General features: G+C 34.9%; 3 protein-coding genes across 4 annotated transcripts; 1 reads left to right on the forward strand and 2 right to left on the reverse strand.

Moving 5' to 3' along the window:
• Window positions 3236–7389, forward strand: LOC18603131 (GPN-loop GTPase 1). The gene is made up of 7 exons (XM_007034920.2): window positions 3236–3304; window positions 3451–3565; window positions 3698–3812; window positions 3952–4178; window positions 4521–4811; window positions 6504–6709; window positions 6826–7389. The coding sequence occupies exons 2-7, from the start codon at window positions 3470–3472 to the stop codon at window positions 7109–7111; spliced, it is 1221 nt and encodes a 406-aa protein (XP_007034982.1). The 5' UTR covers window positions 3236–3304; window positions 3451–3469; the 3' UTR covers window positions 7112–7389.
• On the reverse strand, window positions 7748–15456 carry LOC18603132. Of its 2 annotated transcripts, none has more exons than XM_007034923.2 (7): window positions 15266–15456; window positions 12585–13090; window positions 12327–12497; window positions 9531–11811; window positions 9030–9145; window positions 8754–8866; window positions 7748–8155 (listed from the first exon to the last, which is right to left on the reverse strand). In XM_007034923.2, exons 2-7 carry the CDS (start codon window positions 13057–13059, stop codon window positions 8048–8050), a joined length of 3264 nt encoding a protein of 1087 aa, XP_007034985.2. In that variant the 5' UTR covers window positions 13060–13090; window positions 15266–15456; the 3' UTR covers window positions 7748–8047. The 2 variants fall into 2 exon arrangements, with proteins under 2 accessions (XP_007034985.2, XP_007034984.2); XM_007034922.2 differs by having other exon boundaries at window positions 15226–15448.
• Window positions 18556–23045, reverse strand: LOC18603133. The gene is made up of 6 exons (XM_007034927.2): window positions 22508–23045; window positions 20737–20902; window positions 20021–20197; window positions 19810–19893; window positions 19241–19322; window positions 18556–19146 (listed from the first exon to the last, which is right to left on the reverse strand). The coding sequence occupies exons 1-6, from the start codon at window positions 22909–22911 to the stop codon at window positions 18713–18715; spliced, it is 1347 nt and encodes a 448-aa protein (XP_007034989.2). The 5' UTR covers window positions 22912–23045; the 3' UTR covers window positions 18556–18712.

Consider the following 27679-nt stretch of genomic DNA (forward strand, 5'->3'; position numbering starts at 1 on the left):
GTAAATCATGTTGTTTGCTAATATTATAATATGGCAACTGCTATACTAAGACTATATAAGACAATAAAATGAAAAATCGATGCATGATTTTACCCAATAATTTTGATAGTCCCATCATTTGGATGTTTGCAATAATTATTTTCATCTCTCAAAATGAAAAGCAAAAAAAAAAAAAACTACTGGTTTTTATACTAAATAGTAATTTATCAATTGTATTTGTTTTTTTGTTCAATTTTGCTACAAATAGAATGAAAACTTTAGTGATAAACACTAAATATAAAGGGATTAAGGCCAGATTTTTATATGAGTTAATGTTAAATTTTGCTACTATATTTAGATTTGATTGAATTTTGTCACTATATTTTTATATTTTTTTATGTTTTTGGATAAAAATAATCGAATTAATGGAAATTTATCACTTATTAACAATATATTAATTTTTTTAATTTCATTACTTTTTATCCAAAAATCAATAAAATTGAAAGGATAGTAACGAAATTTGTCACTTGCGTTAACAAAATATTCCATTACTTTTTATTCAAAATTAACAAAGACTGAAAGTACAGTGATAAAAAATTAATAAAATTATAGTATATTGATAAAATTCAACATTGAATTTTAATATTGTGACAAAATTTAACCCTAAATTCACAAATAAATAATGTTTACAATAGAAATTTTTTTTATTGACCAGTTTGTGTGCATATTATACATATTTTCCACGATTAATTCAGCAAAATTGAAAATAAATGGTACGAACATACTAGACACTGAAAGTAAAAGTATTAATATTTTAATACCAATTTGCAAGTGATGAACTATTATAGTGTCTAATCATATACTACATTATATTATGTTACCGACAAACAAAATTACCCTCAAAAAGTAATGCATAAAAGATGTGGTAGGAATAACTTTGGTCCCCTCAGCCTCTATCTTTATAATATTCAATTAATTCTTGCACGTTTTACATTTAAGTCTTTGTCTAGTCGTCACGTTTTACAAGTCAAAGTTCACATTTGATTGGGGCGAATGGAACGATCATTCTTTTCCTATGCTCATTCTTAAAATGTATTTAATTTAATTAAATATATATTATTTAAAATAATTATTTTAATAAAAGCTTGAATAGTCATTGCTAAAATCACTCTTGATAATAATTATTTTGAATTGTTGAGAATAAGAAAATAAGTTATTAGAGAAAAATACTCTTTTTTAATTTAAAAAATTATCTTATAAAATAATACTAAAAATACATTTTTACAATTTAACTATAATATATATTATAAATAATATTATTTAATATTATTATTTGAATGTAATAAATGTAATAAAAATATTATTTAGTATTATTTAAATTTAATGAAGAATATACTTTGTCTTATAATATTAAATATTATTTAATTATAATAAAAGGTTTAATTATCTTCAAATACAAGATATTATTAAATTATGATAAAAATATATTTGTATTTTGATGAAAATATTATTTAATTATAATAAAAGGTATTTTAATTTTATTACTTATAATATTTTTATCTTTTAACAAAATAAAATTTTTAATATTAATAAAAGATATTTTTATCATTTACCATTTATTTCTTAATTATTTTTAAAATTATTCTTGTTAACTAATTATAATAATAATTTCTACCCTATTCAATTCTTATAAACTAAACTATATAATAAATATTTCTCTTTTATTACATTCTTAAAGAATAACTCTATTTCCTCTCTATTCCTTCTTCGGAACCAAACCTGCCCTAAATTTTTGCCTACTCATCTAGTTTTCAAGGACATGTCAAAGTCCACACTATTGAACGTTATGAAGACAAAATCAAGCAATAATAGCCTAGGAAAAGACAAAATTTTAAGAATATAATTAAGGAATACTTAATTACTGGATTAACATACCTAATTAAGATCCATAATTAAGTTTAATTAAAAAATAATTGGATTAAGATGCATAAGTCTAGTATTTTTCTTTTATCTATTCATATAAGCACGACTTAAACCTTAAGCCCTAAACTCTAAATCCTAAATTATATGTTAAGTAATTATATCTAAATTCTAATATTCTATTTTTTAATTAGATTATAAATTTAATTGCTCCAAATTCATCTTTAAAGCGCAAATAAAGCATTAAAACACATGCACTTAAGGAACAATACCTAAAACATAAGTCTTTTCAAGTTGAATTTAATTACAGTTTATCACGGTGAGGAAATTGTTGCAGAAAATTTGTGTTCTATATACGATGTCATGAACTCATTATCGCATTGTTCAATTAATTAATGGATGTGATTATACGTTTAATTAATCAAATCTAAATTAATTTAATTGTTTGAAACATTAATTTGTGTGTCTTAAATTGTTAATGGATTTTTTGTTCTAATTGTTTAAGGTAAGGATGATAAGAAATGTGAGACTGGTGATCTTTGGTGTTGTTCTATTTTTTTTTTTTAGGTTTTTCTTATTTCTGTTTTATATTTACTTTAAAAGCTCATAGGTTTCATATGAGCTTATGTAACTTAGGCTAGAACTATGATAGGCTTAGATTTGAATTGCAATGTTTTTTTTTTTAAATAAAATACATAAAATTAATTTAACTAGGAATATATTTAGGAAAGGAGTTTTCATATAATTATCAGAATAAATTTATCTTCTTCAAATTCTATGAACCAAGAGTCCATAAGAAAGATGAGACTTATATCATGCACGAGAGAAATGAGAAAATTATTTTTTTCATCAAAATATTAAATTAAATGTTCGAAAAGTTAATCTGAGAAAAAATATAATATCCATATTTATAGATTTTTTAAGATTTTTTTATCTGTCCGATCGTATTATTGACCATTTTACTTACCTCAACTCTAAAATACTTGACATGATTCAGATTTAGATTAGATTAAATCTATTCAAATATTATTTTGTGACAAATTATTATATTTTCTTTACAAAGTTAACTTATTCGGATGCGTGCCTTTTTAAGCTATCCAAAGTACTTGTTGGATGTGATTAGAAAACAGCTTGCTTCTTTCTTTGAAAGGATTGACCATTAATTCTTAGATATGTTGTCTAAATCTGTCCATCAATTCTTATGGGTTGGCCATCCATTCTTTCTGGGCCTTGATCACCAAAATTTCTTTATGGGCCCTCTCCAAAGCCCATGAACATATCCTAGGCCTTGTTTCCAGCCTTTCACCCATTTTCTCTATATAGGGAAAAAAAAAATAAAATGAAGAACTTCCCTCACAGACAGGAAACCCTTGAACTTGAAAGTGTTTGAAGCACCAGCAAAGAGGTTCGTTTTCATAACTTTTATACAATCGCTTTTTTTTTCCTATTTCTTTTCTGGGTTTCAGTTTATCTTCCCATTTCTTTTTCTTTTTTCTTGTTCTGATCGTAATACTCGTAAACTTTTTCTGGGTTTTCGTTTTTTTTTTTTAGAATTAACGTTTCATTGAAGATGGAAATTGGTTCTGAGTTGGAAAAATCAAATGTTAAAGCCCCAGAGGAAGGCACTTCAATGCAAATGGATTCCCAGGAATCCTTGGAAACAAAGGTACCCAAGGAAGTCTTCCTTTTATAACTGATTTCAGTTTAAGCATTTGAAAGGACAAAAGAAGATTTATCATTTTTTTATTGTTGGGTTGTTCCTGTAATTACTATTCGGTTACTGGATTTCAATATGTAGGGAGACACTGATGAAAAAGAGAAGCTTGCTGATTCTATGGACAAATTAAACATTGAGTCATCTTCAAGCGGTTTCAAGAGAAAACCAGTTATTATTATTGTTGTTGGGATGGCAGGTAATCCAGGAAACCCAAATGGGGTGGTTTTAATGTTTTTTTATATGTTGCATATTAGGGCTCTAATTGAAATTCAAGTTATTAGTAAGTTTTTTTTTGGTGAACTTGAATGTTGTTATATGCTGTTTGATTTGATTAGGGAGTGGGAAGACAACATTCCTTCATAGGCTGGTTTGCCACACTCAAGCTTCGAATATTAGGGGTTATGTGATGAACCTTGACCCTGCTGTAATGACCCTTCCATTTGGTGCTAACATTGATATAAGAGACACGGTTAAATACAAAGAAGTGATGAAGCAGTTCAATCTTGGACCTAATGGAGGAATCCTTACATCTCTCAACTTGTTTGCCACCAAGTTTGATGAGGTAAGTCTTCTGAATTTTCTGCATTAGATTTGGAAAAAAATTTGTCATAACAATGCTAAGCTTTTTAGGGCTCTGAAGAGCTATCCCCATCGATTATGTGTCCTAAAGTAACCTCTTTAGATCCAAAATGTTGAAACTGGCAAATGGCTGGCTTTGTCTCATAGTGTATGCTTCTTAAATTTTAATCTATAATGGTGCTTGCATGTGCATACAGAGTTGTAGTTGCTGTTATCTTCTTTATTCTTTCAATTGATGTGCTTGTTATATTCTTACATCTTTTGTGCTCTTGAAAGTTTTCATGTGTAATTTCATGCGAATGACTCTGCAAAAATCCAATCTCAGGTTATTTCAGTGATTGAGAGGCGAGCAGATCAACTTGACTATGTTCTTGTGGATACTCCTGGGCAGATTGAGATTTTTACTTGGTCTGCTTCAGGAGCTATCATTACAGAAGCATTTGCTTCAACTTTTCCTACTGTTGTCACTTATGTAGTGGATACACCTCGTTCAGCAAGTCCAGTTACCTTTATGAGCAACATGCTTTATGCTTGTAGCATCCTTTACAAGTCACGGTTGCCTCTTGTATTAGCATTCAACAAGACTGATGTTGCACAACATCAGTTTGCTTTGGAGGTAAGATTAAGTTCCCTTTTAGATGCAACTATTTTCTTTTGGATTTGGGTAATATATTTTCAATCATTTAGTATGTGGTTTATCCTGAACATAAGGTTATAAATATCTAAAGGATTGAGGAATAACCGAGGTGTTGGAGTTGACGTATGAAAAAGAAAAGGGTAAAATACCCTAACCTCCCTAACTTTTAGCTATAATTCTATGTGGGTCCATTAGTTTTTAAAATAGTCAATCCGTCTCAAAAGAATATCTTCCATTGGACACATAAGTCCAACTGTTAGTCAACTATTAATGTTTCCATTAGTTTGATGACATGGCAATATTGAAAAGACAATTTTACTTTTCATTAATTTTAAAAATGATCACTATATAAATTATAATTTTTCAGTTTTAAAATTTTTCTCTTCTGCCAAAAAAAAAAAAAAACCTTTCAAGCCACCCACGACTGACGGGGCTCCCCAAGGGAGGGGAGCACTGGATCGGTGTTCCCAAGGGTGCTTCCCTCCCCTGAGGAGCCCTAGATTGGTGCTCCCCTCCCTTGGGGAGTGCTTGCCATAGGGTGGTTGGACGGTGAATGGGAGCACCGCTGGCCAGACACATTGTTTGAGAGAAAAAAAAAAAAGAGAAAGAAGAAAGGGTATTTTAGTTTTTTGATATTTTCTGTTAACGGTGTCTGTATTTTTGGATCTCATTGTCCATTTCGAAAATTAATGGACTCGCGTGGAATTTTGGTTAAAACTTAAAGAGGTTTGGGTATTTTACCCAAAAGAAAACATGACTGCTGGTTGCTTTGGGGCTGAGGCCTACTTGGCTTGCACTTGATACCTAAACCCACCACTTTTTTCCCCTCTCTTTTCCTCTCCAAGTTTGTGGCATTCTTCCATTTCGTTCCCTTGCTGCCTTATCATTATTATTATATTTAGTATTCAATGTCATAATGTTCTTCTTATCACTATAAACACATGCTAAGAATCTGAGGCTTGATCTGCTGTAATGAGCCATGGTAGTGTAATTGTCAAGCTTCCAAATGATAGTATCAAGGAGTTACCAAAATTTGTAGGCTCATGTGGTGATAATCTTTCCTTGTTGCTTTAATTTTAGCAAGCTGATCGCATTCGATCTTGAATTTTAAGTTTTATTAGATATTTGTCGTTTTCTTTTTTCTTGTTTGGTTTATATATGACGAAGGAATAGGCTCTTTGATGTGAGTCCTTTTTTCCCACCTTTTTCTTGTTGTTTAAATTGCTTTTCCTATGCTTATATCTCTTTCCTCTGCATGCACATGCGCAATATGTATGTAATATACTATATTCTACGCATTATGAAAGATGCATATGTTACTTATTTTGAAGGACATCTGTGCACGCATGATTGATGTACAACCATCCTATTGGTGATCGAACTTTTGTAGTAGCTAGATTTCACACACCCTCTTGCTCCTATTCCAAAATGACCCACATTTGGGAGAGTTCAAAACTTTTAGCTTTTCAGGATGATCAATGTTAGAGTGATGTTGAGTTACTTATTTTGATATGATTGTTGAATTATGATGTAGTAGTCTTCCCTATTCTTGTTTTTACCCATTTGTTCAGGTTCCAAAGTTTTATTCACTTGTAGCCTTCCTGTTGGGATGCAATATGGCTTTGTTACCATGTTATTGTTTTGAAAAAGGAAACCAAATGATTTGTGCAGTGGATGGAAGATTTTGAGGCATTTCAAGCAGCAATAAGTTCAGATACTTCATACTCGTCAACTCTAACTCAGAGCCTCTCCCTCTCTCTTGATGAATTTTATAAGAATTTACGATCTGTTGGAGTGTCTGCAATTTCCGGTGCTGGAATGGATGAATTCTTTAAAGCTATTGAAGCTAGTGCAGAGGAATATATGGAAAATTATAAGTATTGCCTTACTTGATGCTTCCCTGTCTTTTAATTTTGTCAAAACTGATTGGGGTGTTTTATGGTATAATAATTAACAAAAATTTGTTTTCATCTGCTTACCCTTGTTTCTATAGGGCTGATCTTGACAAGAGACGAGCAGAAAAACAACGTCTAGAGGAAGAACGCAGGAAAGAGAGCATGGATAAGTTGAGGAGGGATATGGAACAATCCAGGGGTGAAACTGTTGTCTTGAGTACCGGTTTGAAGGACAAAGATGGAAGAAGAAGGACGATGATGGATCCAGAAGATGAATTAGAAGAACAAGAAGAGGAAGATGATGACTATGAGAGGTTCACTGAAGAAGAGGAAGATCTTATAGACGAGGATGAAGACGAAGAAATTGCCAGGTTCTCCTTCTAACAAATGTTTAGCACTGGCAGGTTTAGCAGCACAAAAAGGTTTCATGATGGCAGTAAATTCTCTTAAACTAAACTTTGTTCAGTATTGACTGAACTATTGAGCATTTTTGGATGAAAGTTGTAGTTATTGTGTTTAAGTTAGTGTTATCCCCTGTCAAAAGAAGAAGAAATAGTACCATTGCTTGCAAGTGCTTTGTATAGTTTAATTAATCACAAGAACCTTAGCATAAGTGTTAGCTTTATCATCTGATCTAACTTAATAAATAGGGGTTGCAGATCTTTTAGATGCTCATTTAAAGCTTTCTGAAAAGCCATTGACCGGCCTGTGGCATAGTTTTCTCAGCTAAGTATATGGCCCAGCTCGTAAGCAGCCAGGGTAAGATATCTAACCATTTTGACTAGTTTAGGAGGTAAGGATACAATTCATCCTCAGACCTTCTTGACCCTCCGATGGAGGTAACAGTTGCTGATTAGCCATAAAAGCTGGAAGTATGTGTGAAAGGGATAACTTTGGATTTTGGAGAGTTGCTATAATCCTCTCAAGACTTTTTCAAGCACGAATATTTTCACGTGAGATTATACCGTGACAATAGCATTCTATGATTCTTGCCAGTGGATTTTGCTGGTGGACCAAATGTGAAAGAACATCTTCCCCGTTGACTTAAAATTATAAGATCCTCACCAAAGGTGATAAAAAAGAAGGAAAATCTCAAATTCTGATCCTAGCACTCCTATATTCTAGAGCTTGAAGTGGTGAAGTTACGTACAAGTGCAGAAAAATGGTGGTCCAAAGACTCCAAAAAGGAGAGAAAAAACGAAAGTGATTGCAAAAAATAAAAAATTTGTATGAAATAGAAAACATAGCTACCTTGATATGGTGCAGACAAAGGTAACGCATATCAACAGCTGAAACTATTAAAAAGACAAAAAGGGGTGCCTAAAAGCCTAACATTCTTCTCTCTTTAACTTTTGATGTCAATTCTTCTTCGGATGGAATCTTGCCACCACTCCTTGTGGTTGCACTCCACCATGCCATAAGCTCATCCTGTGAAAGGCAATAAGATGGTTAGACTGCTTCCTGGAGCAATATATGCAATGCCAAATGTGAGTTGGAATGGGGTTTTGTCCGATCAGAATCCTTCAACTTACATAATCTCCCTAGGAAGTTGGGGTTTTAATCTGTCATTAGGCTAATAATCTAAAAATTGATTGTCGTCTTAAGAGTAATGCTAATTGAAGCTCTTGACTACTGTTGTTATCAGGAATGGAATTTCAGTGGCTGCTAAGAGCTACTCAAAATGATAACAATATCCAGAAATGCAAATCAGGTGTGAAAGACCTTTCACTCTCCTTTAGAAGAGGCCAATCATAACTCAAATTCACAACAAGCAGGTATGAATGCTTATGACTATAATTTTGAAGATCTGGAATGTCTTGACATGTCTGCATTGTCTGTGAAAGTCTAATCGTAAAAAATTTCTCCGGCAAAAGTGACTAGAACTACATCAAATTGAATGCTAGTGACTCCCTTGTCACTGATGACTAAATCATGGTACAGGAAAAACAAAATCTCATGGCTTATATTGAAAGAAACACAAAATGAGCAGTTGAATAGGAGGTAGAAAATGAGGTAAGCTTTTTACCTCAAGAAAATCGTGGTTGGAGATGTATTGGCTCTCAACCAAGCATTTGATCCCCCCGACACTAACAGAAACAGAACTCTTGGAATTTCGCTGTGTACTCTGTCTGTGTGCCCCTGTGCATTTAGAAGAAGGAAAATGAATACATAAAAGATAAAAGAGAAAATGAGGATACATAACTTAGGCATCAATAAGTGCATCTAAATGAGGCACTAACTTGAAAATGCAACAGATTTGACAACAAGCATTAAAAATCATACTCTACTCATAGTGTCATACCAGTTATGCAGGCAACATAATATCCAGTTCCCCCTAATCCTTCTTCCCACTTTCCAAGCCGCAAACGCAGGAAAAAACCTTCAAGATGTGAGATTGATATTTGCGAATTCGTCCACCTGATGTCCACATAACATTAAATATTCAAATGAAGTAGTTTTAAATTTGAAGTAACATAAAAGACTTTTAGCAACATACAACCCCCCCTCAATGAATCATTTTCGGTTGCACTCTTATGGATGCTTCACACTCAAGCTTTTATGGCTCAAAACATGCATAGGAAAGAACGGAGATGCCTTTAAATTTATGCAATTTAGTGTCCCCATGGTCTTCCTATTTTCCTGATGTCATCAGCCAGAATGAGAAACAAACTGGAGAAGAACTTCTGATTTTACAACCATTTGTCCTTTAGATTGAATCTGTGACCGCTACCTTAAAGCAAGATTCCTTTCATAGCAATAGTTAAGAACATAAATTTACCAATGAAAATGATGGTCTACTTACTTTAGGATATCTGTCCGTGACAAACGAAGCATCCTAACAGCACTGAAGATTGCCTTCGGCATACCTGAAACCTGCTGATTGATGAAATTACCCCAAGGTGTGATCTGGTTTTCTTTCAACTCAATTTCCTTGGAACTGTAAGCTACATATTTCTTATTCACATTGGTGTTTGATCTCACTTTTTCTGCAGTAACCCCGTAATCAGTACCGGGGCCTTTTCCAGTATCAACCCCATCGCAAACTGTAGGTGAAGCAATAGCATCTTCATTGTCATCTAAAAGTCTTTTATGCTCTTCAAATCTTGCATAACAATGCAGTTTACAGAGATTAGCCAAAGAAGCCCTATGCGCTGATTGATGTTGACCTCTTGAGGATGTATTAGGGCATGCAACAGCCCAATGATTAAGTTCAAAGCATCTAATGCACACACAAGGTAATTCTTCCAATCTACTAGATGACTTCATATTCCTTAGAAGATCTTCAATCTCATTATCTGTTATCTCTGGACAATATTGCAAATGATGGCCTTTTCTTCCACAAAAGAAACAGGTAATAGTTGAAGAAGCTGTACTATCTGATACACCAGAAGGCATGATGTGTTTGAGGGCATCTAATCTCCTAGCAAAAAGAGAAGCCATTGCCTCTGAATCTTTTAATCTAGGGGATGGTAAAATGGTGCTCACTTTATATTTGGATTTCTGGTCATTTTGGACTGTAATTTTATTGAAACCAATGGATGCCTCAATTTCAGTAGCACAATTCGGTAATTCTTTACCAGAACTGGTTAGTGGCTTTTCAGCACATTTCTGACTAGCCTCCATAATCTTGAGGTTGCTAGAAGCATTAAAATTGTTCTGGGAGCAAGGGATAAGCTTCATGCAGTCACTCAAGCACTCAGCAGGCCCAGCGGTATCCTGGTTTAACAAGGAGCTAGAAGACTTTGGAGTAAACCGAGTTATCCACAAGCTCCCAAGAAGGTTGCTTTTGTAACCAATGCTATGAACTGTCTTTCTTTCAGATGGTGGGTCAGAATCAATGTTCTCAGGGTTGATTGCCTTACGTTTACCCAAAGAAGAACTGGAGCTTGCTCTATCTTTCTCCATTCCTACTGCCAAGTTGAATGAATTCTTATTCTCTGCAGAATTGCCCTCACTACTTCTCTTAATGGGAGAAAAATTCATGGATGAAATCTTTGGCTGGGTTGATTGACCTGCTCTGCCACCAGAAATTGGTTCTTTGAACCTTTCATTTGATAGCAGAAATACTTTGCGGAAGTTAAAATTTTCTCCGTGACAGGCGATTGGAGTAGCATCAATGTCACAAATCTTGTCAGTCGGCTCAAGTCCTGTTTGATAATTTTCATTTTGTGTTGTTGCTCCTAGGACCTTAGTCTTTGGAGAATATATTGACTGGAAAATAGATTGAAACCCAATATTTCTGCATCCAGGATCTTGGTTCTTATTGTTTGCATCAAGATTCTTATCAGGACCCTCATGCGACTGTTTAGGATTTGCAACAGTAAGCGCCAAAGGTGGTGTCTCATCTTTTGATTTCAAAAATCCTTTCATCATGTTTGATATCCAGTTCATGAAGGAGCTATCTTGTTTTACAAATGATGAGGAGCAAGGACTTTCATCAATTTGCTTTTTCACTATTTTGCTCCCCACAATCAACTCCTGCTCGAAGCCCCATCGTTTTTTGCCTGTAGAGAATAATCCAGTGCTGTTACAACTTTCAACACTCTCATGGCTGTCATCCTCCTCTTTTGACATCATTCCTTTAACATCTCCATCAGATAAAACTTTTTCCTTTCCTTTTCTACTAAATCTATGGATTCTGCTGTTGGTTGGAGAGTGTTTATCAGTAGACATCTTCTTTGGAGGTATCCCCTTATGGTGCTGAAAGTTCTTTTCAACTTCAGAAGCCGATTCTGAACCTGAAATTTTGCTTGTTGCAACACATACATTATCACCTATCAGAGTCGGCAAATCATTTTCAGCAGTTGCCTCAAGTTTTTCCAAAGGCCAAAGACTAGAAGAAATGCCCCCCTTCATCTTTCTTTTTCCTTTTTTTTCCATTAAAGAAGCTGATTTCTCTTGTTTTCTACCAGGGGATGTCAGATGTTCCTCTGGAGGTGCAAGTGCTTCGCATTTTTTATAAGTATGAACTTCAGATGCCAAGACCATCTCCATTCTTGACAACTGAGTCCCACTGCCAACATCTCTGGCTTCAAGATAGTTGAATGAAGATTCAATTTGTGCCACATCAGGTTTTCTTTCATCTGTTCAAGCACGAGGGGGAAACAGTAAAAGATCAATCCTCTTCAACTAAAGAAAGTAAAAAATATATCATTTCTTTAGCAAAGGCAAAAATAAGCAAGAATAGAAAGTTAGAATGCTGTGTATATTTTGTTTAGCAAAAGTACAGAAACTGCTCCAGTGTTTTGCGAAGCACTCGTGGTAACATGTCAAGTGTGATGTGGAAAAAGAATTAAAGAAAATGGATCTTAAACTAAAGAAAGGAACAATAAATCATTGCTTTAGCAAAGACAAAAAGAAGCAAGAACATCGATATAGAGTGCTTTATAGCTGGGGTTTAGCAAATGTATAAGAACCACTCCAGAGTTTTCTAAAGACTCATGGTAAGCATAGGATTTTTATAATCCTGTTCCAGAATATATATCAATTCAACACCCTTTAATAGTATATCATACAAACCATAAGCTGTGAGACTTTCTAGGACATAGTACTTTCTCAAGGTACTAAAAGAAGTGAAAAAGATAGCATCATCAAGCACCTGGTGAACTTGGAAAATTGTTTTCCATTGCCTCAGCTATTTCAGCCACTTGGCTATTGTTTGGACAACAGACATATGCTCCTTTAGAATCTACTAGATCATTCTTTTCCATAAGATTTTGCTGAGGTTCTCCTCCCTTTGTGCTTATCTCCTCCAGAAAGCCAGCAGTTCCTGCACTCCTTTCTTGGCCATGTTAGGGCAAAGGGAAGAGACAGATACGATATAAAAATAAACAAAGTCTGTAAAAACTTAACATGCCTTGCAAAGAATTATCATTGTCTGTCTGCTGCTCATGACACAACCTGATGCCATCATTATCCCTAACAGATTTGTCTGAATTATCTATATGGGCAACTTTAGTATTCATATCATGAGACGAGGATATGGATGTATTGAGATTTTCTTCATCTATAGGCTTGTCATCACTTGACCTTGAAGATGTATTAATTTGTTGTGGTGAAAGAATCACATTGCTTGGTCCTGCACCCCAAACAAGGGATTGTTTCTTATCAGAAAAGCAGCAGTCAGTACATTTGAGACTGGGACCATTGTGTGGAGACCAAACTAATTCTGACAGGGGGTCGGTGGTCACAAATGTCATGTCAATCCTTGAAGCTGCATTTGCACCTGCACCGAGATCATTGCTTAATCTTCTCTGAATGCTGTAACTGGAATACCCCAGCGCAAGTCCTAAATCAGTCACTGGTTCTATGTTCTCATTCTCCATGTTCATTTTTGTTGGATGATCCCTTCAGTTTGCAATCCTGAAATCGCATGGAAGTTAAGTGTCAGGTCTTCTTTATGGTGATAACTTATAGAATGGTTTCCAAAAGAACATAATATTCACCATTCATTCACATGCATTCTCCAAAAAAAAGGTGTGTTAGAATTTGAGAGAGTTATATGAGAAAATTGTTCAATGAAATTTCTAGCAGCATTAATACTACTTGAAACTTGAATTGGATCTCATAGAACCAAAACATGAAATTCTCTTTAATTTGCATTCAGAAACGTCAGGGGCCATATATAATTCAAGAATGAAGAAGAGAAGATATTATATGGAAATTCATTTATCAAAAGGGCATCATCTTACAGAAGATATTATATGGAAATGCGCATGGCTTAAATGTTATTAAAACATGACACTCTTTATCGACATTATGCATCACTAGTCAACAGGAAGGAAGAGTAATGTTATTGTTATCTAGAATCAGAGGCACCAAGCCAAGGCAAGATATTATGCAGAAAAGACTAATTTTTGCTATGTTGGCAATCATCTGATTCTCTATTCTACTCCATATAGGACATTAGTACTGCAAGATAATGTCATAACTTCATGCATTCCTCCACCACCACCACCACCTGAATTTCATTTAAATAAATATATATGCTGCTAAAAGGACAAGCTGCACCAAATTTTCAAATGCATTGATGAAAGCTAATGTTATCAGGAACATAGCAGGTTAATTAGTAGTTTGGTCTAATAAAATAGCAAGTAAGCCACCATGAATATGCAACCTAATTAAGAAAGTTATTGGAGTTATTGCAAAACATCTTGATGCAACGAGGATATGGAGCATCGAGAAGAAAATCTAAATCAAATGCAATTCTATCATGAAAATCCAATTAAAGCATTCTGATTTCATTCTAGTAGCTGAATGCTAGTCAAAAAGCTTGACAATTTGAAGATGAAGTGGAGATAGAAAATTGTAATTTTGCCCAGCAGTTGGAAGCATTCTGCAGGATAATGTTTACAGTTCTCACAGTAACAAAATTCAAGTCCTTTTGCCTATAAATTTGCATTTTAATCAACATATTCCTTTTCTTCTATGCATTCCCTAGCATTTCCACCACTTAATCCATGCATGTATGAGCTCCAAAGCAGTGTGATTCCGGACACACTATTAGCAAAGAACAATAACGAAAATGATAGTGATAATGATATTAAGATGCTGCTAGTGACTAACCTCTTATCCTCACAACCGCATAGAAAAGAATTCTACTGAAATGGTACAAAGAGTTCAACAAATACCCAAAAACAAGATATGGTCCTCTACTCTAAAATATTTTGCTCAAAAATAGATATAAGTTGTGATGTTTGTCTATCATTAAGTTTATATTTAGTTTCTGATAAGGGATCATTCGTTCAAGTAAAGACTGCATGTGGTTGATTGACCAGGCATTTGTTACAACTAAGAAAGCAGGTTCATGGAACTATGAACACTTTTGATGCCGTTTATTTGTTATTTACATTTGTCACAAGATTGGTGGGAGTTAACCTTAGCATTTTTAACATAAAATGGCTTCCCTTGAAACTCAATCCTGTAATAACTTGAACAATTGCAGCCGAAACCAGTCCATTCTGTAAATGTTTCCAAAAGAACACCCTGATATCTACTTCCCCACAAAAATATCAAGTTTGATGACTGAATTACTTGAAACTCTCCATGTATTGAACATAAGAGGAAAAAAAAACTAAGAAACATGAACATATAAGAAAATTACAGAGGCCAACTTCTTATGTTCATGGAAGATATCTTCCTAATATGATTCAAACTTGGCCTGCCTCACAGATGAAAAGATTCAATGCATTGAGATAAGCATGCGAAAGAGAGGGGAAGGGAGATAACAAATTATCTACTTCATATGTACAAGAAAAACAGTTATCCACTACATAAGTTAACTGCACCACAATAAGGCAGTAAAATTTATAAGTAAAAAAATTCAGAAAGAAATCAAGCAAAGTTATGAGTATAACATAGAAAAACCTGAGGAAAATTAGCAAAAGAAGACCATATTATGTTCAGACAAATGCAGATTTAAGAAAGAAGCAAGAGTTGAACTGAAGAAGTTATAACCCAAAAAAAAGAAAGAAAAAACCATGAAAATTGAGAAATACCCGTGTGAGAAAAAAGCCTGATCTATGGAGATCCACATACCTCTTGCACCCTAAATCCATGGAAAATGTAGCTTTTCGTTTTGCAGCTTCTTTTTTGTTAACACCCCTTGAAGAAGAAAAAAGGCATACTAACAAAAGTAGCTACCAAAAGAAGGAAAAAAATGTATATGAATTTTATGTGAGGAAAGTGAGGGGCTTCAGTTAAAGTGAGTGCCTGCCATGCTGCCTGTTGCAACAGTTACATGAAGCTGCTTTGCAAGCTTTTACTAAGATTCTCAAGCATGAGGTTCACAACTGGCCACGTGGAGCCATCGCATGCCAATGGCACTAATCAGGACATTATATTATCTCTTTTATAGCAAAAACAGAGGAAACTACTTTCGTTATTAAAAGAACACTGTTCATATCTACAACATGCCCTTAACTTTACGATTTTCCTTTCTTGGAGAAAAAATTAACTAAGTACATACCATTCTTTAATTTGCCAATGATTACTTTTGCATTATTTTTTTATTAACTCTCAAGCAGAAAGAAAGGGATTATGTCTTTCTTTTGGCTTTTCCAAGGAGATCAAATCAACTGTTGGTATTAGTTATTAATAGATTCTTTAATACCTGGCCTATCAACAGGAAATGTCAAATGGCTCTCCTTTACTTCCCTTCTTTCCTCTCCCCTTCAACTGCCTAACTCAAAAGTCAATGCTACATTCTCTTTGGAACATGGCTTTTCCTTTCTTATTTTTTTGGAGGTAGGCACTACAGATCCAAGGACCATGTTTATTTTTTCCTAATTCTAGTTAACAATCATTATCTGAAAACAGTGTTCATTTTGGTAAGACCATTTATGGTAAAAAAAGGTGCAGTGCTTACATGGTATATATTGGAGTAATATTTGCAATATCTATTGAATCACAAGTTGGATTTCAACGAATAATTTCAACACAGAAATGAGAAATCTATCACACAATTGCTCAGTTTTTCTTTTTCCTTCTTAAGCACTCAATCTCAGTCACAGATTAAACAGTCTTTAGACCGACATAAGAACTGGATTTTTCAGACGATATCTTAAGAAGTAGATGAGCACAACTGCTTTCACCCTTTGATTCTCATTAATTGAGTGTGGGGATGTGCTGACTAGCAAGAGTAGTAAAGAAGATAATTATAGTCTTGAAAAATATTTATGCATGAAAGAGTACAAGCATTCTATTGTCGTTATCAGCATGTAAAACACATGTATATATAATAATGAATTGTCTTTTGGTTTTCTATGATCATTCTTCATAAGACTACATCATGTGTTCGTATGGCTGCATATGCATATATAAAAAGACCATATTTACTTTATTTTTCACATGTTAATCAATATATATAATTTAATTTCATCTTCAAATTTCATACGATATACATATGAAACATAATACGTTATAATAAATTAATAAAATTTTTATATATATATGTATATATATATTCATAGTCATATGTACGTGACCTATTTATATATATACGTGTGTGTGTAAAGTATGTGAGAACAGATAATAAAGTAATTTGATAATACGAATGATGTTGATATTCAGATTGTTCAACCAAGAGGGGAGTCCCAATAAATTTCATTACAAGATAATGGAGTTAAGGGATCTGGAGTTTGCGGTCCTATATCCACCACCAGCCTTAAGAGTCTGGACCATCTCAACACCACTAGCTAGAAGGTAAGAAAGTGGGATGGTCACTGTCCAAGCTTTGTCTATCCACTGAGACATGACATGAGGCATAGGGACCATGCATTTCTGAAGTTGCAGAATGATCCACAACACAGGTTTCTGTCACCATAAAGGTTCTATAAAGATTGGTTGTTTTTGAAGGTTTCCAATGATTGTGACCATCGACCTTGATAGTGCTTAGGTAGTTCCCGCACAGCCTATGAAAAGTAGCAATCATTGTTATTCATGGTTAAAATTAAGATCCCATTTAATTACTTAGTGTAAGATTAGTTGTAACTTGCAGCCAAGCTAATTTAAAACCATAGCCTACTAGTTGAAATGTCAAGTAAACATGCTTCACTTTGGAATTTTCTATTCATTAGAGCACGGATTCAAGTCATCCGAATTTGTTCATGTAAGTGAGTTCTTTGTTTAGTTAAAACAGGCCACCATGAAAATGTTTTCTAAAGAATTAGAGGGAGCTTGAAATTTTGAGATCAACTTGTTAAAAAAACTCTTTTAGCTTCATTTATGGTGGAGGGTATTGGTCAAACCAGCACTTATAACTGATGCTTTCAAGGGAGCAGGAATTAGGAAAAACGCGTAGTGGAGATGACAACCCAAGGTTAAACATGGCTGTCCAATCAAACAGTGTTGGCTGATGGGGTGGTCTCATCTCAACCATCCCATTTAATGTCTCTTTGAATAATACCAAATAGTCAATCATAAAAAAAAGGCAGTAAATCAATGTCTTTGGGTTGATATTAATTGGCCTTTCGAAGTGTCAGAGAGGCAGAGAAACTGAGAAAGATTTGCAAAATCAATGCTGCAAATGAATGTTTATGATAGCATGAATAATTTAACCTTGCTCAATACAAGGCCAGACCCCTCTTAATTAAACAATAAAGATCAAACCTTAATGTTTTCTTTAAAACATGGGTACATTGCCGACGACAGTAGCAACCTAAGACCTCTATCACTCAAAATTTGATGATATCTTTGCTTCAGGAGATGTCTTGTCATTGGGCAAATTGACAGCAAAATGCCGTGTTGAGCTGAGCTTTTTGTGAAGTATCCAAAAATTTGGACTCATACCCTTTTCAAATGGCATGGCCCAGCTCTTGCGTCAAGTAGAACAAAGCCAACTTCGGCAACTTTGGTCCACCATGCTGTAGGTCGGCACGAGGATTCCAAGCATCTAGACCCTACCACAAACGAAGACAACCCCTTTTATCATTCCAATGGGGTTCTTTCTATCTTCTGAGTAAATAGTGCAAGATTAAAAGGTGCAACAATTCAGCAAGTTCATTAATCCGCACATAGAGGCTAGGACGTTGGAACCCTTACTATTGCAGATGACAGTAGCAACCTAGGGCCAGGTGAACACGTCAACCGACATGGAAATAAGAGCACGTCGGAATCTCGCAATCTTTGAATCACAAGCTGCAGCTTGGGAGCTTTAGAGTGATAAGCATGTGAAGTCCTTTGCTGGCCATTTGTTACCCGATCATATTTGGTCGGTTGAGAAGGACTCGGCATTTTTTTGACGTCATCTTCTGATCTGCAACGACTTGAATGGTTTTTACCAAGTGGAATTACAAACATATTCCATTACAAGGAATAACAAGGTTGGCTGGAAAAACAGAAATACATCTACTTTAATGTATGACCACGGTAAATAAAAACAGTACATAAGTTATCTAAATTAATAAGAATTGATGCATTATGTTAATAAATTGTTATGGAATCCTCAAAAACCAGATACGAATACAATGTCCTCACTGGAAACTCTCACCGTCGGGCAATTCTCTGCCCTGCTCCAAGTAACAATGCCTTCCCAATTACACCCGAGTGAAGTCCAAAAACTAGGGCCACAGTTCCACCCACAACGATCCACTTCCAATCTAGCCCATTATCATTCTGCCTCCTAATAACCACAGTTTGATCTTTTTCATCTTCCCCCGAAATGGGACAAAGAGAATCCATGATCTCATCAGAAGATATTTTTGTGGTAATTCTAGCCATCTGTGCGCTTCTAGACAGGGAAGTGTCTGTTTTCCTTGCATTCTGGTATGCCCTCAGGCCAGAGTGCAATTTCTTTAAAGCTCCCCACATTCCATGACGAAGACCTAATCTTGCCACATCTTTTGGGATCCCCATGTCTTCATAATGGACAAGAGTAACCTCACACGCAGAATGCTGTCCATCTCCTTTTCGGGACTCCACTGCATCACAAGTTAGATAACAATGATGTGACTGTCAATTGCAATGTCCCAAATAATGCCGCTAGAATCAAAGGGTTGACTGATTAACACTTACCAGCCCTGATAACCCAACTCGAGAAGTAAAGCTCCACACGCCTTGGCTTGTCGCGCTTCTGCAAACCAGGGTATGGCACCCCCTGGAACATTATAGCTTGAATGTTAATGTTTTTATTACCCTCATGCCAAAAAACACACCGCATTAGATATAATAATTTACTTAATCCAGAATTTAAACCATCAAATACAAACACACATGTGACATTGAACAGGCTCAAGAGACAGGCCATTCGAGCATCTTCAGAAGCATGCTAGAAGAATGCATGAGATTATGCAAAACACAAAGAGATCCAGAAAGAATACTACATAAAAATTAGTCTAGGTAGGTTTACTTATTGTCATAACAAATTGTTAGTCATGCTTTCTACCACTATGGAAATTCCAATCATCTTAAACTTTACAGCAATCGAACCTACCACTCCTAGTCTCCACCCCCCACACCCTGCCTGCTCCAACCCCACTTTATGTAGTAATACCACGAGGTCCCCTCACAGCAACTCCATAAGGAGTATAGATTTACTGAAAGTTAACAGATCAAACTAAAAACCATAACATCATAACCTGTACCTTTGTCACACAATAGTAAGTCTTTCCAGCGTCCCATATTCTTCGACCAATTATGTATTCTCGGTCACTGCAGAAAAAGGGGAACTGCCAAAAGATAGAAATAAGTCAAGTTATGCAAGACCATGTATAGTCTGGAAAAAGATATGTGCTTAAAACTTATGGCACCGAAACATCATTAAACAAATTTATATAAACCATTCATTCCATCCACCTTTTTTATCCAGTGAACAACCATTGTCCCTGTACGAGGGCACTCCTTCAAAATTTTGACATATGCAAGCATAGGATCCCACTTCGGTCGAAACTCATCATCCCAGAAGAAATCCCTAACCACCTCTGGAGTTGCATCCTCAAAGACAGTTCTACTACGTAAGACTGCAGGGCCACTCTGGTAAACAAAACCACCATCAGGTAGCAATAAATGCTGTGGTCTATGCAACCATCAGGTTTCATATAATGTATGATAATACATGGAACTCCATCTAACACAAACAAAAAACAGAAATGGTAAAGTAACATGTAAGCCATCTGGCATTTTGTATCCTTGGAACTAATAACCTGAAAATTTTTTGATAAATAACAATAGCTTAAGTTCAGCCAATAGTCAAATGCTAAGTGACTAACGGAATATGATGCCCATAAGATCCCAGGAAATGCAGTACATAATACCACAAAGAAGAAACTTCCAGAAGAAAGTTGGAAAGCATTCAATATCATAGGAAAGCAAACTGCAGTGGATCTCCCAAATTCCACCCAACCTTCTTTCTCTCTTAGAGAGATAATAAAAAAAAAAAAATCAGCAAATTTCTTTATAAAACTATAATGTTGTATGCGGCAATTTTGACTTAACAGAGTAAGATAGATCCTACAAGTTTTCATGGGCACATTTCATTATAGTGGAAGAACATAAATAAATCAGAAACCTACCTCAGGCTCAAGCCGCCATGCTTGGTAAGACAAATTTGGGGTAGTCCTTTCCATCATACTTTGCCATTCCATCTCCCTATCCTTCCCTTCAAATAAATGTAAGAGGTGCGCTAAGTCATTCTCTGTGACAATATCCTGCTCTCCTTCTTCATCTTGACTGCTGAGGCTGTAAAGGAATAAGTATAAATCATAAATACACTCATGCATGAAACAGCATTAACCTTGCCAGTAGTAACATAACAAGGTTACAAGTACTGCAACAATGAATATGAGTTAAATTTAAAAAGATAAAAACAAATTCTGGAACATACAAAAATAACCAGAGAATTACAACCAAAATTTAAAAGCATCCATGAAATTCACCTTACCTTGACTCAGCAGATAAGGAAAAGGAAGATGCAGAGATAGAGAGTTTGAATGGAAATTCCATTTGATAATAGTCAAATACGCAAGCACTAGCAAAATAACAGGCAAGGGGGAAAAACTCTTAAGTATGTAGTCAAAACTGGTTAGTAACTTATATCAAATCACTCACTGCTTGTAGCTATAACCATTTAGGATATTTTCTTTTCACCAAACAAGCTCTACAAATGAAATGTGACAACAGCTTTTTTGGATATTAAAAGCTTATCAAGAAAGAACTACAGAGAAATATGGTAGGCATCATCTGTCAATACAGATTTACTGAATGCGAGCCCAGTCCTAAGTTCTAAAACACTGGCAAGATAGATTCTCAATGGACCCATAAATGTACCTAAGATTTCTACGTTAAATCCTGCTGTAGCAAAGTAATGAAACATGTTTTCTACAATAATTCAATTCTTTTGACCTTAACCATGAGTATCTAGCAAATTTGTTCAAATAATTCTCTGGGCTTCCATACCAATTCCATCAAATAACTTCTTGTGGTATATTTCAAATCATATATACGCTTTTTTTTTTCAAACTATTTCCTCAAAAGTCTTAGTTGCTCTCTTCCCTATATCTTAAGGATGATGCTAAAATATTTAACATAAGACTTGAGCACTTCTATCACCATTTTTGAACTCTGTCCTGAATATTGATGAATTTCATGCAAACACCTTTGAGGCATGCTAAATATTAAACTGCGTACTAAATATTGACACATATTAGATAGGAATTCTCATAAAACTCACTTATAGAGCCCCAAACTTGGAAGGGCTAATCCATACTTAACTATCGACTAGCTAAGTGTCAAGAACAATTTTGCATTTGTAACTTGAACCATAAATTACCTGCATTAGAGTAAGTTTTAAGGGAAAAACAGTTCCTTTAACAACTAAAGAAAAGGTTTAAGAAAAGTATCTCCTGACGTACAGCAAGTCAATATCTTCTGCAAAATGTATAAAAAAAAAAAACCTATCCTGATTCCTAACCATATCAAATATACATATTCTTCACTTATATAACTCACAATCATGGTAATTACAAAGGCCCCCCATATTAATGACCATAATGCTTTGAAGTTAATAACCTTAAACCTCGCTTCCAGTTCAATGTATCAAAAATTTTCTCATAGCCCCATTTTCATAATTAGGTCAAATTTAAGCTTAATTAGAAAGCATAATTCATATTTACCTTAAAGCAAATCATATGAAATTAAAGAAACGGACGATCCACCAAATATGCAGAGATTCATCCAAAATTCTTCAACGATAATAAAAAAAATTGGAACAAAATATAGAATATTTATAATTACATAAATTACATAAATACAAAAAAAAAACTAAATAAGTGTACTAATACTAACCTTACAGCATCAGCAGCTCCTTCCTGCGAAATCCTCGCCACAGGCGACGATGGCCGTGGCAGCGGAACGGCAGAATTAGAAGCCGAAGCAGTTGATTTCTTGGATCTCCCTTTAATAAAGTTCGAGAAAATCGTGCGGCAAACAGGCAAAGCGGAAAGGGCGGTGAAGGCGAGCCAGAGTCGGCGAGCTCCGAACCCGGGAGGGGCGGTCCAGATGAACCGGAACTTAGACCGGAGACCAAGAAAAACCAAGCTGGTCCACCTAGGACGCCAAGCCCAGCCGATCACGAGCCCGATCATCACAGCTAGCCATATCGGCACTGCGCATAGCAAAATGTCGACGAATGTTTCGGTAATCGTAGGTTTCTTCAAGAACTCCATTAGATCGAAGAACGTCTCGTCCATTTTATCGCGAGAAAATAAAACAATTTTAGGGGGTGTTTTTCTTTATCGGCGAGATAACGGACATGGATCTACCTCAACGGGAGATCCAGGGGAGAGCATTGCTTCGGGGAAGAGGAGAAAATTAGGAACGTGTTTTGTCTATTTTATTTTGATTTATTTTGAGCGGGGGTTGGCGGTTGATTGGAACAGCGTAGATATGACGTGGCGGTGTGAAGGCCGTTGATAGGTATGGTAACGTGAGTTGAGGCGCGTTACGGAAAGTGCAGAGGGGTTTTGTTGGGGGTGGCGTGTACGGGAGGGTGTGAGAGTGGGATTGGGACGATGCGGTTGAGGTGGATTTCGGTTTGGGATAAGATTTTTTTAAGGAGTAGTTTTGGTTTCTGCTGGAGGCTGGAGAGATTCTTCTGTTCTGCTCCAGTGTCATTTTTAAATCAGATTGATGGTTCGGCTGGCCGAGGTCTAGGGTGCCAGCGCCGATCACAATTCTCCACGTGCTAAGGTTGATAAATTACCGAAAAAATATTTTTACTTTCTTTTTTGCAAGGAAAAAAAAGGATTTATTTTATCATTTATTTTTTTCCTTTATGGTGTTTTGTCGGAGCTAAATATTTGACAAGTTATCATCAGATTTACATTTAAAATCCTCAATTGTGTACTTGACCTTAGCCAAAAGGCCAATTAACTTTTAGTAACATTATTATAAATTATGTGGTTTGAGGGACTTTTCAATCATTTTTTATAAATCATAATTATTTTTACCTAAAAAACAAGAAAGTCCACCTCTTGAGTTTACGTACATATCTTGAGTTTACCATTTCAACCACAATACATTTTTAATTTCTTTATGCTTAACAATAACACCTAAACTCACGCCATCATTCTTTGAAGAATGACTATTTTTTTTTATTTGAGTAAAAATATTTATTCTAAAAAAAAAAGAAAAAGAGACCATAAATTTACCTCTTTAGCTAAGCTATGATTGTTTCTTTCCTTGTTTTTTTCCTTTTGTTTGTTCCTGTGCCGCTGCGTGTTACTCGGACTTTCCTTGAATTGGGCCTAAAAATCGTTCCACCGTGGTTGGCCCAATGGAGTTATATATATTTCCATTTATACAGGATTGATAATCTTAGAGATTATTATCCAAAAAAATAATCTTAGAGATTAATATATGGCTAAAATTTGTACCTAATATTTACTTGTTTAGGGATTAGACCTGCATGTAAATTGCCAGTTCTCATTTCATTTTGTAAAGTAAATATGTGACACTTTAATTAAAAATTAGGAACAAAGCATATGCCTGAAGAAAACTTCAAGTAAATATCTAATCACATCATACACCTAGTTATAAGAAATCCCAAACGTGTGTGTTCATTTTATTTATTAAAATCATCTTACAATTTATAGTATTATTGATATTAAATACTATTATCCTGAATCAGTTCTTATGAATCTCATATTTTGAGTTTGAAGATGTTAAATTGACGATTCTTTCATATAAATTAAAATGATTAATATGAATATGAAAAAAACTAGTGAATGATATAACGTGATATTAGAAGAGAATTACTTCAACGACTTGATAAAATTAAAACCTCAAACCAATCATAATTATGTGGTTTGGCAGCTAGCTTGTTGCATTTCTCTATCTGTATTCGGCATTGAAAATGGCCTGTAAACTGCTGGTTGGCTTTTAAAGTTTTGAACACCATTGCAAGTAAAAGCCAAAGAGGAAGAAAACAAAACTAAAAGAAAACGTAATGTAAATAAGACTAACCTCACAGCAACAAGAGCTTCTTCTTTAACGTTACACCAAATCATGCATGCGGACAACATCAAAACCAACGTCTCTTTAAAGTAATAACGAAATACCAAATCATGCGGCAGAGAAAGAAAGCGGAGATGACAGTGAAAGCGACCGCGATGCTGCAACATAGGGACCCGGTCGACGGTGCGTTCCAGATCAACCAGAAACAGGACAGTAGGTAAAGGAAGATATTGGTCCAACAAAATCGTCGTTGATGAGGGAAGCCGGTCGCGAGCCCGAGCAACGCGGGCAGCGACATCCACCTCTAGCAGAGCACAGTTTTGAGAAATTGTTCAACTTGTTCGGTGAGGTTAGGATTCATCTGGAACGCCATCAAATTATGTACATCCCAACCAAAAAGGTTGCATACTGAACAAGAAGGCGCCACTCACCAACCACAGTGAGTTTGATATATTTAAGAACCAGCCTCGTTGTAAATAGAGTTGACTGGACTTTTCACAAGCATTTTCTTTTTCCTCGCTTACAGCCATGTCCGTTCCTACAGCTTAAGCCAAGGAATCAAAGGTTTTGGTGTTTATTTGTTATAATTGGGATGCCAGTGTTCAACCAAAAAACACTCGTGTAACCCAATATCAGGCCCAAAAGAAGAGGAATTTTGGAACCATCGGAGTCCAAGTCCACAGTTCTCCATCTCCTTTTATGCGCAGCAAAGTGACAATTATTTAGTCTGACCAAAAACACAAAGGGTCTGAATTAAAAGTCCATCCAAGTATATTGGACTCTGTTCATTATCTCGTGCTCCGAAATGGTGAATACATAACATATTGTTAGTTTGTTTTCCATGTTTTGGTTTTCACCCAATATAGTTAATTATGACTCACATTTATAGGACATAATCTTCAAAAAAAACATATGATTAAGATTTTCACTCGATGGTTAATTTATTTTTTCGATATAATCACTTAATGATGAATGATTAAAAATATGTACAAATTATTCATTACAGCCATTTTATTTTATTTGACAATATATGTATGAGAACGGAAAATGCAAAAACTCGAGTAATTAACATCAAAGCACATTGCACACACCCTTCCCGAAGAAAGAAAACAGAAAAGGAAGAAACAAAAGGCATAGCAATTCCAATTAGGTGAATTGGAACTAATGACTTCCAATTACAACATTGTCTTCTTTACTAGTTTTATGGGAAAAGGTGGGGATTTTTGAGATATAACAACTTTATGTTTCCAAAAAAACATAGTGATTGTTATGCCCAACAAAATCTCTCTTTCTCTCTTTCTTTCTTTCTTTTTTTTTTTTTCCAAGTATTTTGAATGCTTTTTAACAAAATTTCAAATGGGTCAAGTCACCCGAAAGTGCTCTTTGGGAATCCTCCTCATCTTCTATTTTGTTTTTTGTTTTTATAAAAAAAAGGAAGAAAAGAAGAAAAAATCACTATGTGACTTTATCGAGCATAGGAATCACTTTTCCTATCATACATACTCAAGATGTCTCTCTTATCTTTTGACTACTGTTCCATGGATTATTACAAATTTACAAGTACATTGTTTACATATGTTTGCTAATCGTATCATTGCATAACCATACCATAGTCATTTCTTACATGATTGTACGGGAAAAAATAATTTGACGTGTGTGTGTTTTTTATGGCAAAATCTATGGAAAGGCTAAAGTTAGATTTGTCTGGTTTACAATTTGATATCCGTTTGCTTTTCTTCTTCCTTCATTAACACTAAAATGAAAATTCCAATTTTGTGTGCCAAGCAATTTCACAAGAGACAATTTGTAACTATGTTTCTTTTAGTCAAGATTATGCACATTTTTGAAATCTTACGTTTGACAAAGATAATCGAGTCAAAGTTATCCGAAAATGATAGGATAGAATTTATGAAATGATATTAAAAAAGAATCGAATTCTGATTGTTTTAAAATTAAAATTTAAATTCAATCATGATTATTTAGACGACGTGATGCTTTTCGAATTGATTAATCGTATGTAATGGTATGCTGAAAGAAACAAAATCAAAATTTGGCAGCTTATTAATGTGATCAACCTTTTTTTGCATGATTTTTTATCAGTAATTTAATTTTTTTTCCAGTCAAGGAGAGATAATGATGGTATGACTTTATAGATAAAAACACCACCACCAGTAAAACCCAGAGGAAGAAAACATAATATTATATATATAGAAGTAATTGCTAGCTGTCTGTTTGACCCCATTTTGGGTTTTTCACACAGTGGACTTCCAATTTGCAAAGATCCATCCAAAATGAAGGGATGATTTTTCAAGTTAATCCTTCATTATTGGAAAGGAGTTAGTCAATACATTTCATTAATTAGTACCAAAAAGAATTCTCCATTTCAATTCAGATGAACAAAAAGAACATAATTTAATTCTTATATCTGCAAATTCGGCGCATACCATCTTTTATTTTTGTCTGGATAAACCATAGCATAGCATTTCCCCATCTACTCATTAATGCCAAAACCAAACATAGAAGCTTTTGTATTTATTGCTGAACCCCAACTTGCTTTATCAGGTTAAATACTGGTTTGTTTTTACATTTTTTTCCCAATTAAATTCATTCTCATAGGACAATTTTCTAATGAAAATTTGGTCCTTCCATGGTCCCCTAATTGAATAAGGCAAAGGAGTATTTGATTTTCAGTCTAGTAAAGGCCCTCAAATGATCTTTGAGGGACAGAGTCTGGGAGAGAGAGCAGTAAATGGTGTAGCATGGGGCTGGTATGGTGAGGGAGCAGAGGGTTTTTTCCATGCACAAAATCTGACCCACATTGGGCTAGGATACTGACCCAAGGCATTAAAAGGTGAGGGGTCGACAATGACTAAGGAGCTGGTTATGATGGCAGTCTTAAGGTGAAAAAAAGGAGTAAATTCAAAGCTTAACTTTGATGGGGTACCCCTCCTGGAGAGAATATCTCCCTCTCATGCAACTAATAAAGTAAAAGTTCCCCTGCTC

The sequence above is a fragment of the Theobroma cacao genome, chromosome 4, assembly GCF_000208745.1.
Source record: "Theobroma cacao cultivar B97-61/B2 chromosome 4, Criollo_cocoa_genome_V2, whole genome shotgun sequence".
In the NCBI taxonomy this organism is placed as follows: domain Eukaryota; kingdom Viridiplantae; phylum Streptophyta; class Magnoliopsida; order Malvales; family Malvaceae; genus Theobroma; species Theobroma cacao.